Raw genomic sequence first — 17,035 nt, 5'->3', positions numbered from 1 at the left:
AGGAAGAAAACAGTGAACCATGAAAAAAAACAGTTATGCGTTTGGTCGTCAAAGTAACGTGAAAAGTAACTCGTTACTTTTAGGGTAACTAACGCGTTACTATTGAGAATGGGTAACGAGTAACGTAATTACTTTTTGAGCAAGTAATGAGTAACGGTATTTAATTATTTTTTGGGTAGTGTGTACATGTCTGGTACGTTACCATTCAGAATATTGTGCTGCAAATGCAGAGCTATACTGATAGTTTCGTTGAGAATTGAAATAGGACAAGCTACTTGGCAGTTCTGTTTCGTTAAGCCGGATAAAGGAACCGCATTACCCATCTGACTAACGAGATAGGTCATGACAATCGGCTGGGTGTCGTAGCCTCTGCATGTTTTGTAGCATCCGTGTAACGTTGTTACGACCGAATTCGCATAACTGTCGATAAACCATTGAATCCATTGCACGCACATCCCAGTCAGCTTCGCTGGTAAATCATGTTATGCGTTGACATGAATGTAATTTGTAACTGCCTGGTTATATTTTCCTGGTTATATTTTCCGTTTGTTGAACAACTTCAGCAGTCTACACGACAATATTTTTTTAAGAAAGCAAGTTACAGCCGTTTTCCGCAACGATTAGGGAGGCTAAAGTCTTACTGCCCCCCCCCCCCCTTCCCCCGCCAATCCCGACCTCTTCCCACTGAAGGCCTAACGGCCGGTAAGAACGCAGTGCGCACCGTTCAAACGCTAGCTTTTTAAATGCGTAAGAACTCCTAACGTTACATTGCCTATTCTGAAACCCCTTTTTACGCGGACGTTTTGCTCTGCGGTACACACGTTATTTACGAGGAAAAGTAGAAATAGGACAAGCTTCGCAATAGATGCAAAAATGAAAATCAAATGATTACGTGTTTCTCACAACGGCCCGCTTTTGGTCCCCGCCTTCCCGGGGCTGAAAGTAACAGCTTTTGGAAGGTTACACGAGGCTTCTTCGGCTGCCATTGTCGGGAAAACACGCGTGGTCATAACCGTACGGGTCAGGTTCCATTGAGAAAAGGTATCGGGCAAATTTGGCGCCCCCATAAGATGATGGGGGGGGGGGGGGGGGGGCAGCACGCCTATGGCCCCGCAACACGTACAGAATCGCGCACAAGTTTTCTACCTATTAGAAGCCATACGAGGCTGCATTTTGACCCGGCAAGAATTGTTAGCCATTATGCTTCGCACGGAAAGAAAGTCTGCAATGCTAAACGGGGTTATCAATGTAAATATGCTGTTGGGTACGCGACTCGATGACGTCTAGTCTTGTGTATCACGGTAGGCAGACGCTGAAATGCATCGGTTTTCTTCTGGGAGAACGTCAGGGCCCGCTCAAAAAGTCGGTCTGCTGGCACCTTGCCACAGGTCGTCCCTAGCGTCGGCGTCACATGACACTGATCTATCATAGTGAAATCAAAAGTTGAAAAAGAAATAGCGCAGGCCTTGTGTCTTTCTTGTCGCAATCCTCGTTTTATGCATTGTCGATTTCGTTATGCCACCCTAACTCACCAATTAGTCGCCTTTTGGGTGCTTCTATACTTTTAATGCACCAAGACCATCCCTAAGTACACTAGAGATGCGTGACATAACAAAATATCGCAGGCAAGATCACGTCCACAGGTTAAAGGCTCGATCGCAACAGCGTATATACCTCAAGGCACCCTCTGTCTCGGGGCTGAATGTTCACTGGCATTTTCCATTTCATTGGAGTGCACAATAAGCGCCTTTTACAACATAATATCTGATTTCTCGAAATAAACAGGGGTAGGTAGCACTGGTGTGCGTGTGTCTCCATTTTCAACCCCATCTCCTGGGATAATATATTGTCACGGAACACCTATCAATGCCCCACAGCGCCATAACCCGTCACCGAAGACGACGAAGAGGATGCGGCTGGCCCGAGCGATCATGGCCGCTTGTAAATAGATCGCATCGCTCTGCGGCAACATCTTGTAAATACATCACTTCATCGTCGCCCATGGTTGGCCTCATCACTGTCCTGCCGCCACGTAACAATATTTATGCCAAGTGATAATATTTTTATGCCACTCGGCAATCGTTTCTAATGCAACTACTACGGGTGTTTGCGCTTAATGTGCAATGACGCTTTTACTCTTACCTCGCCATCATGGATAGAACTATACTTTATTACTATTACTCATATTATTACTTTATTTTCCCTGTTTCAAAGAGCAGGTACATCGTTCAGCGAGCACAGATCATTGGACACTTGCGACAGCACCCTTACTGAGATGTGTATAAACGAATGTAACGTAAGCTTCAGGGTAATTTAGTCCGGCTTTAACAGAGACGAACACCTTATTCCCCCTTCAACTGCAATGGGTACATGGTGTAAGATTTTGTGCAAAGGGAATGTTGTGCACGTACGATTTCATTACGCACCTTACGTTTGAGCTATTCTACTGTTGATTACTGTTTTGTCAACAAGCAGCAAGAAGGTCGTTTTAATCCTTTTCGCCGATAGATTTGCACCTGACGCGGTCACAGCAAAACATCTGTGCTTCATTTCCCGCTGGCTCAAGTTCAACTTTGTGAAGGGCTGTGCTTAAGCCGTGGCCTCGGGGAGGTGGAGCTGCTACTGCAAGTACTGTTGATGATACAGTGGAAGGTGATGCTGGAAAGTAACGTTCGAAAACAGCGTACATAGGCGTTGTAGCTTTGAACAACTGTTTTATTGCTCTGAGAAGTTCGTCCCGACATGGGTATAGCGTATTAGGTATAGAAACAAGTATGAATTATGGCAGGTCGCGCACTTCTCTTCGTGGCGTTTATGAGGAATAAAAAGTCTATCCCCCCTCAGAAACAAAATCAAAGCAGGCTGCTCCGTAAAAAACTCTGACAAAGAGGAATAAATAACTGGTATACGGTGGGCAAGCCATCACAGGTGAATCTGCGCATATTTTATGCGCGACGATCCTCATGCGTGCCTGGGGAAGCACACACACACACACGCAAACACACTCCAGCTTGATCTCAGTCAATATGCCGCCACAGTTTGCATATCTGACGAAGGAGGTGCTTTCTCACAACGTCGCGGCAAAATAACTCCATGATAAAGACAGACTATAGAAGGGCTCATATGTTTGCCTGAACCGATTTTGTACATACGCAACTACTTCTGATCGCAGACAATCTTTAAATGAGTGTAACTGAACTACTCCCATTAGGCAGCAAAAAAAAACAAAAAAACTTTTACGCTAAGCATAAAGGCCCTCTTTTGTTGGCAAAGTGCACAAAAATCTCATCTTCGGCGAACCAGAAACTTACGCGAAACCACAGCGTAAGGGGTGTGCTTGGCTGCAAGCGACACAACAACGCTTCTGGGCTGCGTTTCTTTTTCTTTGCTTACTGTTCCGTTGTGGGTCTGGAAAAAAAATAATTGTGCACAAGCTGGGTTCTCACAGCAAGTGGGTGGCATGTGACGAATGGCTGATAAGGTTTGGCAGTTCTTTGCTTGTGAGCTATCATTCGGCACCAAAGTTATGTATTTCTAAATGACATCTATGAACATTCGCAAACGGATGCATACGTACATGTGCATACATACACGCAACAGAGAAATAAAACAAAATACCACGAAGGATAACGAATTGTGCTTAGCAGTGTTTCGCTACCAAATGGGTAATGTTGGCGTTTGGATAGGTGTCAGTATAGAACTATAATAGCTCAGCCACTAGAACAGGCTCGTTGTTTTGATGTGAAGGGCTCGCTTCCTGGAACAGTCTCCCTTCTGTGGGCGTGTTCTTTCCCGTGGGCCTGAAGGTGCTGAACGGCGTGCTATCGCCAGTTGGACGGGCGTCGCTGGAGTGCAGCTCGTGGTATTCGTGGCTCTGTGTAGATGAGGAACAAGAAAAAAAAACGTGCAAAGATTCAAGCGCACAGATTTGTGGAAAGGACAGCTATCACCGCTACCAAGATGCTGCAACTTTTACAAAACGCGACTAACAGAGGATTACATTACGGCAATGCGCACATCGACCAAGTTCAGCTACCAGCAGCGGGCTTGTCTTGCTCCTTGCAGAAAGGAAATTATGCACCAAATTCTCCATTATCCAGACGAGGAACTCACATTTACCCTCATCTGGATAACGGCAATCGGCAGGTTTGTGCAAAAACAATTCAGCAAACCTTTCGCGTCCTTCGCCTCTGCTGTGCAGAACACTGTTGCAAGCAGAATGCATTCGTACAGGTCCCATAAAACTTTTCAGTTGCCTTCACAGTCTATACACGTTTCCCGACTTTACCTCAGAAGTTTGCAGAGATATTGCTCCTGAGAACGCGAAACATTGATAGGGGTGCTGCCAAATGTTTTCCAAACTCTCTGCTGTTAAAAATGATTTTCGGATTGACGAGAGCTTTAGGGCAATACTCTGGCAAAATGTGAATAACGCTACGGTTTTATTTTACAGTGATATGCTGTTAAGGGCTCCATTTTGTGAAAGCCCTATATTGTACGTCGCATCGAACAAAACCCCGCGTTCACTGCAGGTGTTTCTCTCTCTTTCGGCACGATATGAAGCGAAGAAACGAGAAAAAGTCTCTACATGCAGACAGGAATTCATTTTTGGGAGCCACGTTGGCTGTGACGCTGGCGTTACGCGCGTGGAAAAAACTGCGGCAACAGTGGTTGTCCGCCTCGCTGTGCGATGGGTTGTCTTCTCTCTTCATTGTGATTCCTCTAGCGACGCGGGGCATGCCAGGCCACGCGCGCCGTGTGCGTGCTGGCTCCTGGTCGCTTGCAGCAGCGGTGGTAAAACGTAAACAGCGGCATGAAGGGCTGTCTGAGGAAGTGTGCGTTTGTTAAAACGCTTTCGGGGCATCGCACTTGACAAGCACGGGCCAAGCACGTAGTGACAGGCGAGCTAAAATAAAAAGCTTTGTCGTTGTCGCTCTGATACCCCTGTAACTCGTACGTTTGCCCGCCTTTTATTTATCGCAGAAAAATGGCTTAGCACGCAGTACGGGCACCATCGTTCAACGTACGGTTGGCGCTTTTTCAGGGCGTCTCGCAAAAGCTAAGTTTCTTCCCCGTAAATGGACAGTGCACTGGCTGCCTGTATTTCCTCCTTTCATGGAGGTTAGGTCGCTTCCTTTCATTACGTAGGAGCGTTTTGAGGATGCCCTCGCACTTTAATCGCACATAAGCTCCGTTCGACTCAGATGCGGTTCACAGCAGAGTGCGAATATTCGAAGCTTTCTTATATCGAAGCGAATCACGCGATCAATGCCTCCTAAAAACATTGCACGCGATATTCGATTCGGCTTCGAATCGAAAAGAACTATTCGTAATTTTTCGAAGTATTTCGAAGTTCGGAAACGCAAAGGAAAAATTGTTTCAGTAAACTGGCATAAAATTAAAAATGTCCCGCTAAAAACACGTGAAAGAAATATTCTTTACCAGTGTGAATAGTTGGGCAGCGGATGCATTCCACCTTTTTGAGCGCGTGCGATCTTCTGACGGCAACATATGCACGAGCTTCCCCCGCTTCCGGCGACAGACTTTTCACTCAAGGCACCGTGACGGACGGCTAAACTGGCTAAACGGCCAGAGGAGAAAGAGTGACTCTTATCTTTTTCGCATTGGCGAACTCTACCCTCCTGCCTCTCTTTCCACTTCCTGATAATGTGACCGCGCTCAAGGTGTCCCGGTCAACACTCTCTATATTAGAAAGCTGATTGATTGTGGGGTTTAACGCGCCGACGCAAAGCAGGCGATGAGGCGCGCCGTAGTGGAGGGCTCCGGATTAATTTTGACCACCTGGGAATCTTTATCGTGCGCCGAAATCTCGTACACACGGGCGTTTTTGCTTTTCGCCTCCATCAGAAAAGCGGCCGCCGCGGCCGGGAATCGAACCCGCGACCTCGTGCTCAGCAGCGCAACGCCTTTAGCAACTTATATTAGAAAGCCTAGCTACATATGCACTGACAGAGCCCCCGAGCCACGGTTTTCTGTTCAAATGAAGCGCAAAGTTGATCTTTTTTTAAAGCTTAGTAATGTTCCCTAGCTTTTCACAGACAAGATAGAAAGAAACAATGAAAAAGTTGCCCAGCTTCGAGCTCATAGACATCGAGATAAAGCTTTCTTGACAAGAAGACGTTGACACCACCGCACTCGCGAGGCTTGACTCAGCCGGTAACTGCCCCTCGGGTTGAGGGCACCTCAATGGAGACTAAGTCTAGGAGGAGGATAGGCAGAAAATAGGCGCCAATATGATAGGCGCCAATATTTTTATAGTAGGGAAGAACTGCCCTTTGCAGAACCATATTTAGGATTCGCTTGCGTGCGTGCGTGCGTGCGGAAGAATTCGCGGCGCAAGTGTTTTTCTTTAATTATGGCGGATTACCCAGTGGAGCTCTTTCGGTTTCATAGGGTTGCACACGTTCCTGAAACAAAACAACGATTGACGGGAGAGGGAGGGGGACAGTCCAAAGTAGTGCACGAAACTGCTGGGTCTTGCGGCCAGCCGGCAGGTCGTGACTGGCGTCGGGAACGGCTGTATCGCACTTCACGCCACACTCCCTCCTCCCCACGCGCGGTTACCACCACGCCGCGCCCTCTTCTCCTCACCACAGCTCCGGCGCCACCCTCTCTCAATCTTTCTCCTGCGCCTCGACTGCTGCTGCGCAGCGCCCTTCTCCCTAACCAACGTTTTGGCCCTAACCACATTTCTGTTGGCGGCCATTTTCTGATTCGGTTACCTCACCTTGGGAATGCATACAAGGGCTAGCCGCTAGAGGTAAACAGCATCGCTGTAAAAATAAAGTTCATGCATTGCTAGCGCCGGGAAAGGAACTGTGAGCAGGTGCAAAGCGAGGATGACGCCACTACGCCATAGGGGCCTGGTGGAGAGGGTTAAAAAATAGGTAACTTTTAATGCTTCGGGTCCCCTACACGCCTTTCATGAAAGTTCATGAAACTTTCCATTTTCCACATGGCTTCGTTCACATGACCACTTACATCCGCAGCGTCCGGTTCTCTTTGCCTTCGTGACGACGCCGTTGGGCGGGTGGTGAGTGTGGAGTAGCCGTTCCTGGACTCGGCGCCCCCGATCTGGCTCACGCTGTTTCTCCTCAGCGTGGCGTACACCGCGCTGCTCGTGTCATCGTTGAAGCTGAAAGCGGCGATGTCGGCCTCCGTCGTCACCTGGTTGTCCGGGGCCACGCTCATGCTCAGTTCCTGCGGAACACGCACATTTGTACATAGGGACTGGGTGGCCGTTGTATGGCACCACCGTCGCTTCAGCGTCGACAGGGTTGCCAAATTTGGCGATTTGTCGCGAAACTGGGCACTTTTAGAGGCTCGTGGCGAGTAAAATTTTAGTGTGGCGACTTGGCTACTTTGTTCAGCGAACAGCGCCGCCCGTGGCAAACCGCTCGTTAGTGGAATGCCGGTGGCGGTGAGCGCGATACTTGTGCATGGCTTTCTGTCATTCGCTGCGGTGCGGCTTGCGAAGCCCAGATAACACACAATGACTTTTTTCAGATTGACAAATCTTGAGTGTGGAGCCGACGTTTACGAGGCATGCCATGTGAATGATTTACGCCCATACCCAGTAATTGCGAGTGGCAGACGACGCTCAAAGCGCCAAGATGGAAGTCGATCTGGAAATGCAAGTCCGTTCGTTCGATCAAATTTTTCATGCAGTATTTTTGCCGGCGTTCAGTTTGGCGCATCGAGGAATAGATTACAGCTAAATGCTCCTGCAAAGCCGGCGTGGGCAGCTTATCCAAGTATGCTGTGGCGCTGGCCTTTGGCAGTTAATGAAGAAACGGCGTCGTGCATGAGGGAAAGAGAAAGTTGGTGAGGGGGGGGGGGGGGGGGGTCTTTTAAGATATACCCAAAAGAAGAAGGCTGAGGGACGACGCTACGTAACTTCATTACTTACGGTAGAAACGTGGTTAATCTTACAGGTATATATTTACAACAGTGATCGAGCATTGTTTCCAGAAAAAATACGGCATGACAAGTAAATGAAATTTATTGCTTGACCTGGAAGACCATTGCATAATAAGACTCGGTTGCTGGCTGGTTGGTTATGGTTTTTCAGAAAAAAAAATACTGTGTAGATGAACGACGAGACAGGAGGGTACCAAAAACCTGCCTTCAGTTTCACAACTGAATGCAGCGGTCGCGTTTTACCGCAGGCAGCACCCTACGCTTTATTAAACAGAAACTGCGTCACTTGCGCTGTACCGAAACCGCTGTCAAAAGTTGTAGAACTAAACAAAGCCTGTGGCACAAAGAAAAGTAGCAGAAATTTTGAGAATTGTCTTTTATGCGTAAAAATTCTGATGCGGTTTTTCCGTTTCACCAGCGTTGCGTTTTCTCGGAGGCAGTAAACGCCTAAATCCAGACAGCTCACCACGTGAGAGCGCAGGTTCGGAATACACATTTATTTCGTCAGCTCATCCTCACTTCTCTTTTTTGTTTTTATTCACGCACATGAAAGCGCACGATCTCGTAGAACTGTGATTTAGTAATTCATTTTTAAGTTATCGTTGTTTCCTAGCGTTTCAGGTGGAGCAGACGGTAGTTGCCAGATTTAGCAGATTTGGCTGTCTATTGTTCTGTTTGGTTATATTTTTTTTTCTGTGATTTAAATTTAGTTTTATAACGATAAACGTATTGACAATGCATTGCACGGTTTGCGTTGAGATACTCGGCAAATAATGCTTACGCATTCAACAATGCTTACGACTTCAACATCTGCCACATGTTTAACGTCTTGGCCGTCTATCGGTGCTAGCCCTTATTTCACACAGGTGGTAAAACGAGGGGAGGGGGAGGGGAAAAGGGTTTGTAGGTTGGGCTGTGGGGTGTTTGAATTACTTTGACTCTCGATAAAATGACCATTGCCAACGCGGGAGATTGGCTTTAGCTCTCAGGCTCACATGCTGTTACTCATGGAAACAGAAGGCACAAAGCTTACAGTTACAGAAAGAAATTCTAGATTGCCGCAAAGTTTCAACGGCCACACGGTAATCGAACTCGTACGTAAGTTCCTTTCTCTTCAAAGCACACGTATCGAGGTATCCAATCGTTCAGGCTTGTGTAGAAACCTTAGTCATTCAAACCAGTGTATATATTTTAAACTGGTATAAATGAATACTAATATTAATAATTTGATTGGTACTCGAATCGGGTGGAGCCAGGTGTACAGCGCCACAAAAAGTTCTCATATCAATGAGGCCCATACCCAACCTTAGAAGAGTCCGACGAGTTAACGTAGCCGTTACTGCATCTAAGAAGTGAACACGCCTGCCTAGAGTTTGTTTCACCGCACATATCCACTCACAACACCACGTAAACACTAAAAGCACCGAAGCAAATACGACAAAACCAACGGAAGGCTGCGCAGTCCAATGCATCGGCCCATTCCAGTAACGAGGGGAGCGGGGAGTGGCGGTCCATCTTCCCGGTCTATATAACTCTCTAAGGTGCACCCATGGTCATGTGAAGCACAGTTTAAAGTTTGAAATACAGTTTGAAGTACAGTTTAAAAGGGCAGCCATGAGCGCTGTGAACATGTTACTCACCTGCTCTTCGTAGATCTTCAATTTCCTAAAAGAGAAGTGAGACATGTTAGAGAGGCGGCAAAGATATTCAACGAAGACGCAACTACGTATAGGGCGTGAAGGGGGGGGGGGGACGCTTATGGTGGAGGTAAGTAAATACTGTAGTTTTTTATTACAGCGAGAGATCTCGAGGTACCATCTTTAGGGTTTACGCTGATGCTAGAAAAAACGTGCTAGATGAGCAGCATAAATGAGATCACGGTGCCATCGCTTCACTTCGTATTGAATTGTGGTCCCGGAAAGCGGCTGCACGTGGCATTTTGATGTACCTATCTTAAAGTAAATTCTACAGCGGCCATTTCCATGATGCATGCGAAAAAAAAAACGCCCATTTGTCGGGATTTCGGTGCAGGTTAAAGATCCTCAGGTGGTCTAAATTATTCCCGGCCCTCCACTGCGACGCTCCTAGTGGACCACGTGCAGCTTCGGTCCGTAATAATAAAGCTCTGTTATGTACTACACTTTTCCGTGAGAACAAAGCCTTTCGAGACCGGACTAGAGTTGAGTGAATTACCAAAGACTACTTCTTTTGTGTAAAACAAACACTTATTTTGTCTTCATGATCCCCTTAAAAATGACAGACACAAATCTGCTTGCAGGAGGTATTTCGAGCACTGAGAGAGAGCTTAATTGCAAACAAAGAATTTAGCAGTTACTGACATCTGTAGAGCAATAAGAAAGTGTTAATCATCTTTTTAAAAGCTTTTTTTTTCACGCGAGCAAGAAAGGATAGGAAAACGTAAAAACTTACTGTTCAGTCCAGAGTGGGTTCTCACTAGAAAAGAAAAAAAAGTAAAAATTTAAATTTTGCACTTCTCCATTATTCATCCATTGATGCGCCGCAAGAAACTCACGTGGTTGTCACAGGAGGACTTTCGTCGTGCCGCACTGCGTAAGAGTAGTTGCATAACGTCAACCTTCTATTTTTCTTTTTCTCTTATTTCAAAATGTGCGAAATACGGGCCAATACTTACCCAAAGCTTCCTTGGCCTTGTAGGCGTACCTGCAAAGTAAAGTTAATTAAGGAAGGCGCAAAACATAAAACATTCTGCTAATTTCGTTTAATTCTGACGGGACAGAAACTAATATTTTACTACTAAGAATGGGGCTTGATTTGCTGCAGTGTCCTTAAAAAAATTAAAGTGGGCCAAGAAGCACAAGCGGCCTTTATTTCTTTATTTGTTCTAAGCAGAGCGTATAAGCCATGTTCGAAATTTTATGTGTGCACTACCAGGCCAAAGAGCAGAAGAGTGTTGTAAGCATACCATGACTTCAGGCAGGTGCAACAGACCATCATCGTGACAACGCCGACAAATATCACCACCAGCATGGCGATCAGAACTGCCAAGGCGAGGTCGAACTCTTGCTTTGTGATTCCAGCTCGAGCGGGCTGCACAGTATTGATCCGGAGTGAGAAAAATGGCGATTGCCAGGGCCACAGCGCGTTAAGAAACATGCGCTCGCCACGAAAATTCGTAGGATGCAGGTGCCACAATGCCTGGGCGTGTTTCAGTGGGATTGAACGCCTCTGTTTGACGTGGCCTATAAGATACCGAACCTCCCGCGATATAAAAAACTCATACAAATGCACGTGGTTAGTCTTTGCAAATTTACCACTTACTAAGTGTCAGTGACAAGAAAAAAGTGCCAACACGCAGTTTGGACCGAACCCACGGCGCACGAACATCAACCTAAGGCGTTACGCCAGGCCAAAACGTCAAGTTCGGTTTAGCATACTATCAGGAGGCTACCTTGGTGCTGTTGGGTGTGATGCCGCCAGAGCGTCTAAATGACATCGTTATCAGTATGGTTGCTATGCGTTACATCTCCCGCGTCTTACAAATTAGCGCCTGTCACGACTTAAAGCAGCAAACCTTTTTTTGTGTTAGAGATGTGCATTCAATAAATCAGTTGGCGCACGGCACTTATACTCACCAGTACGTTGTGAATTTGCAGCTCGGGGTTTTGGAAGCGGACGAGCTTGATGTTCGAATCAACAGCGTCGAGCACTTCTGGCGTGTGAATGACGCGGTCGTTCTTGTCGAGAACGTGAATGTGCAAGTCAGTCCTGCAAAAAGAGCACCGAACAGAAGTTAAAACCGCAAAAGAAGACCACTGAGGGGTAAAAGCTTTATTGAGGAAGTTACAAAATCAAACGGCGTAGATAAACAAGCGAAAAAACAATGTACGCGCCTTAGATCGGTACGCTGCAAGATACGCCTAAAACCACTCGAGGGAGGTGGACAGACAGACGCACAGGCGGTCGCATTGCATAGTAACTGCGATTGAGGATTTCGGTGCACTAGGATCCCCAGTTTCGAGCGCCTTCATAATAGAATGTTTGTCTTTTGGGAAGCCTTGGAGCTTATGGAAAAGGGAAGCACTATACTCGTTTACATCACCAAATAATCTAGCCGATTTCAACATAGGGGTCACATCGAAAGTTTCGCTTCTATTAGTATTTTCAGCTTCGTTCGGGGTTCTTTGTTGTCAGGAGTTCTGTTTTGATCTCATTGAGGCAAAAAGAGTCCAATACATTTCGTTTTCAATTGCATTACACCCGTGATGTGAGAGTGATGCGAGTGAGGCAGATATTTTGTTCTTTTGCGCCCACATTCCTTTCCCGCAATCGCGACCCTCCTGTACTACCCTCTACCGCCAGGTGCACGAGAGGGTGAGACACGTGTATGTATTACTGCGCATGAACGAAAATATGGGTTCGGATTAAGCGTCAAATCGTCTCGAAGGGCAGAAACACATAACGAGAACCTGAAAAATTTGCGGGACACTTGCGTCTGCTCACGTGAAAGCCTAGCGTACTGTTGTGACAGGTACCTTTTCTATACAGGTCTACCGGTCGACACAGCAGCCACGCTTTTTTACCATAATTAATCCATTTTATGCCACTTTACTTCACCGAACCCAACCCTAATCCGTCTTAATCCTAGATTAATCCATCCTACGCTTCCCCAATTTCTACCTTATTCCACCCCAATTCATATTAGCCTGCCTAAATCTATCTTAATCTAGCTTAATTCATCTTAGTCAACCTTAATCCCACCTTACTAATCATTTCTTTCCATAAGTAATCAATCATTACCCCACCTTAATTGATATTTATTCCTACTTAGATCCACCCAAATCCATCTTAATTCATCTTAACCCACCTCAAAAATTATTACTACCAATCATAAATCCACTCTAACCCATCTTAATCCTTCTTACCCTCATCATACTAATCATTAATATCAATTACTAATGAATCACTAATTAACCTGTCATTGTAACCATGTGTCATTATTGTCATCAGGTGTAGCTTCGGCGCGAATACCTCCAAAACTGGATTCCGTGCAGACACATAAATTTAGACGGAGAGGAATAACTTTAAGCGGAAATGTCGGTTATTCCTCCTCCTCCTCCTCCTCATCACCATCATCATCATCGTGAACAACAACAACAACAGCCTGGTCAGGCCCATTGCAGGGCGAAGGCCTCCCCCATTGACTTCCAACAGCTCCTGTCCTGCACCGCTTGTGTTCAGTGTTGGTCACGGAATTTCCGTATTTCATCCCTCCATCGGGTTAATGGCCGTCCCCTTCTTCTAGACCCATCTCTTGGTATCCACTCTGTTACCCTAATTGTCCATTGGTTGTCGGTTCGTCTCACTGCACGGCCAGCCCAAGTCCATTTCTTTTAATGCGTAGCATTCTTTGCCGAGTACCCCCACAGCCAGGACCGTGTAACGCCCTGCATTTATGCAGATATCGCGGAAGTTCCACCTGTAATCGCTATAATGGCGTAAATGGAGGTAGCTGGTCGCACGAAATTTTGAAAAAAAAAATAAAATAAAATAAAAATAAAAAAGTACGGAAAATAGAGAAACTGTAACGCCCTGCATTTGCACATAATGCAGATGTCGCGAAAGTTCTACCTTTAATCGTTATAATATCGTAAATGGAGGTAATTGGTCGAACGAAACTTTGAGAAACTAAGAAAATAAACTAAGAAAATAAAAATATAAAATAATTACGAAAAATGGCGAACCGTGTAATGCCTTGAATTTCCACAAAAATGCAGATATCGCGAGAGTTCCACCTGTAATCGTTATAATAGCGTAAATGGAGGTAATTGGTCGAACGAAATTTTGAGAACATACCCAGCTTTCTCGCTCAAAATTACGACCTCTCAGGAACCTAGGGAAACCACTGCAGGAAAGTGATATTTGGCACAAAGCAAGAAGTCAACGTGGAGATGATAACACTATGAGCACTTTCCAGGATTCTGAATATTGTATGTGCAATTCGCTGTCAAATCTTACTCCCCACGCATTTCTATGGGATAGTTTCCATGGCTCAGGAACCTAGCCGCAAAACGTGCAAGACTTGAAACTGTGCGCAAAGCAAGTTTTCACCCCCAATATTAGCAGCGCAAAATAACTTTCAATTACGCTAAATAACTGCAAAGTATTCGCTGTTGAAAGGACTGCCATGAGCGGGAAAGCTGCACATGAACTAAGAAAATAACAAAAATATAATATAATTACGGAAAATGGCGTACCGTGTAACGCCCTGCATTTCCACAGTAATGCAGATGTCGCGAAAGTTCCAAATGTAATCCTTATAATAACGTAAATGGGGATAATTGGTTGGACAAAATTTTGAAAAACTAAAAAAAAATAAGAAAATTATTAAGCAATTACAGAAATAGGAAAAACGCATAACACATCGCATTTACGCAATAATGCAAATTTTTCGGAAGTTACACCTATAATCGATATGCTAGCGTAAATGAGATAATTGGTAAAAATAAAGTTTTGAAAAACTCAAATGTAAGAAACATAAAAATACCGAAAATTGCGAACCGTGCAACGCCCTGCATTTGCACAATAATACAGATTTCGCGAAAGCTCTACTTCTAATCCTTGCAATAGCGTAAATGGCGACAATTGGTCAGACAGGATTTAGAAAAAAAAATGGCAGGAAAAAACTCTTTCAAGACAAGCGGCATAAGAATGCTACGCATTAGTAAATAATTCTCTGCTTCTCTGCAGAATTTTTTCTTTACTTGAACTATGATATCATCTACTCTAGTTTGTTCCCTGATTCAGGAAGCTCGTTTCTTGTCCCTAAGTGTTACTCCAATTATTATCCGTTCCATGGCCCGTTGAGCCGATCTAAGTTTGCTTTCCAGTTGTTTAGTAAGGCGCCAAGTTTCAGATCCGTATGTCATCACTGGCAGTGTGCACTGGTTGTATATTTTTCTTTTGAGTGACAGCGGTAGCTCCATCATCATCATCATCATCATCATCATCATCATCGTCGTCGTCGTCGTCGTCGTCGTCGTCGTCGTTATCCTGTCTACGCCCACTGTAGGGCAAAGGCCTCTCCCATAATAGATCTGCAATTATCCCGGTCCTGTGCTAACTGCGACCAAGTTATCCCCGCCAACTTCTTGATCTAATTTGCCCACCTAACTCTCTGCCGCCCCCTGCCACGCTTGCCTTCTCTAGGGATCCACTCTGTTACCCTTAATGGCCAACGGTTATCTTGCCTTCGCATTACATGCCCTGCCCACGTCCATTTCTTCTTAATTTCTACTAATATGCCCTTATTTTCTGACCCACTCCGCTCTATACTTCTCATTATTTGGGAGTGCTTGCCGAGTGGTCCCCAGCCCATAACTATACTGCACCGGATTTCTCTCTCGTGGTTCGGGTCAGCGCTAACCATCTGTTCGAGGTAGTTATATTCTTTCACTTCTTCTGGCGCTTCGTTTCCTAAGCTGAAGAGGGCACTTTCGGCATGCTTATTCCTCATTACTTTAGATTTATTCATTTTTATTTTTAGCCCCACGGCCATGCTTTCTGATTTTAGTTCCTCAACCTAGTGCATTAATTAACCTGGTGCATTAATCTGGTGGATTAACCTGGTGCATCAATTGACATGCACCAGGTTAACCCTTGTTCCTCCCCTGGTAGGGTGCCGAGATAATGGAGTGGTAACGCACTCTGTTACGCAATCGAGACCCGGATTCAAATCTCACGCGATCCCAAATGTATTTTTTTTTTAAATGTTGTCTCTTATGGCCGCGGCCATTTTGGTACCATTGGTATTGGCCGCAGCGACGGCTACAATTGCGGTCACTTTTCGGGTTTGATGAGACATGCAAGGTTTTCGCCTTAACTTTCGGTCTTGGCTGTCCAAGAAAACCTTTCGCTTTTAAAAAGGCTAACTGCACACACAATCGCGAAGCGATATGGAACACCACTTACGTCGCTCAAGCCAATTATAGCTCGGCCCGTACAAAATGGCCGTTCCTCATCAATAACATGACACAGCAGTAAGCACGCATCATGGCGGGATAGTTCACGGGCAATGCACCGTATGGGCATTTTAGCGCATACTAGCAGTGCTGTGCAAGTTATACCATTTATAAACACTCATACCGCATCCTTCTCGTACACACTGCCCTGCGTCAAAACGACAAAGGGCAGCTTGTACGTCCGTGATTTTTAACCGTATATATTATTTCTGGCTGCCTTCCCAGTTTAGGTGCTTGAAACAAGCTTTCAGAAGCCAAACGTAAGGTTCGGGACCCTCAGAATCCTCCCAAGTACTACATTTCTGCTCGCCCCTGCTACAAAATAACCACCGCCCTTCCGAGTAGTTTCCAGTGATATCTTATGTAAAAGTGTTTTGATGTCGCCAACAAGTGTATCCAACTTTATGGGCGCCTGTTCCAGTATTAATAAAAGGCCCTACTAGTGTACTTACCAAGATTTCACGAGCTTTCCTTTGTCATTTACATGATATTTGAGCTTGTCAATGACAACAGTTCCTCCGGTGGCGTTCGACAGTACCCTAAATGAGAGAACGTAGGAATGGAACATGTATCACAACGTGAAGAACTTATAAATGTTGAGTTCGTGACTTGTAAATTGGTCTGCACATACGCTATGACTTGTCTTTGATCCCGGTAGACTTCTTCCGGAGGTTGGGCGATGATTACCCGCACCAGCTGATCGGGCTCGTAGACCCAGACCTAGAGTACGGCGTGGAGATAATATAAGCCGATTGTAGGTCAGAACATTCTTCAAGTTTAGAATGCTCGTAAACCGGCTATTTTTTCACTCTCCCTTACTTTTGCGTAAAAAGTTGACAGAAACCAGCCGCCTCCCAGTAATACGAATGTAGCCTGTCCGGCAGTGGCAGCGTGGTCCACAACACAGATTATGAATGCTATAATGACATCGTTTTCATCTATATGTACACACAAAAAGGTTTTATGACGGAACATGTCAAGTTCAAAAAGTTCATCGTTCTCTCTGGCTGGATTACAAGACTTTATTGCTACTGTCACCGTGTCTTGTGCCCGCTCTCTTCTGATTGGTGCTTATACAGAGACCTTTTGCGTAA

The 17,035-nt window shown here is 45.5% G+C and overlaps 1 protein-coding gene across 1 annotated transcript in view; it reads right to left on the bottom strand.

Annotated features, from left to right (window-relative positions):
• Window positions 1-2,694: 2,694 nt before the first annotated feature.
• The window catches only part of Cad87a (cadherin 87A), a 71,979-nt gene continuing 57,638 nt past the window's right edge, over window positions 2,695-17,035 (bottom strand). Inside the window, exons 36-45 of the mRNA XM_077683509.1 lie at window positions 16,573-16,661; window positions 16,394-16,480; window positions 11,556-11,688; window positions 10,886-11,010; window positions 10,595-10,623; window positions 10,475-10,508; window positions 10,372-10,395; window positions 9,582-9,606; window positions 7,003-7,221; window positions 2,695-3,874 (exon numbers count right to left, since the gene is read on the bottom strand). Of these exons, the coding sequence (XP_077539635.1) occupies window positions 3,701-3,874; window positions 7,003-7,221; window positions 9,582-9,606; window positions 10,372-10,395; window positions 10,475-10,508; window positions 10,595-10,623; window positions 10,886-11,010; window positions 11,556-11,688; window positions 16,394-16,480; window positions 16,573-16,661 (939 nt within the window). The 3' untranslated portion in view covers window positions 2,695-3,700. The remainder of the gene's footprint in view (window positions 3,875-7,002; window positions 7,222-9,581; window positions 9,607-10,371; window positions 10,396-10,474; window positions 10,509-10,594; window positions 10,624-10,885; window positions 11,011-11,555; window positions 11,689-16,393; window positions 16,481-16,572; window positions 16,662-17,035) is intronic.

This window comes from Haemaphysalis longicornis, unplaced genomic scaffold (genome assembly GCF_048455015.1).
Source record: "Haemaphysalis longicornis isolate Haplotype H1 unplaced genomic scaffold, Haemaphysalis longicornis Haplotype H1 scaffold_1, whole genome shotgun sequence".
Taxonomy (NCBI): domain Eukaryota; kingdom Metazoa; phylum Arthropoda; class Arachnida; order Ixodida; family Ixodidae; genus Haemaphysalis; species Haemaphysalis longicornis.
Note: the sequence above shows the minus strand (reverse complement) of the source record. Positions and strands in the feature narration are given on the sequence as shown.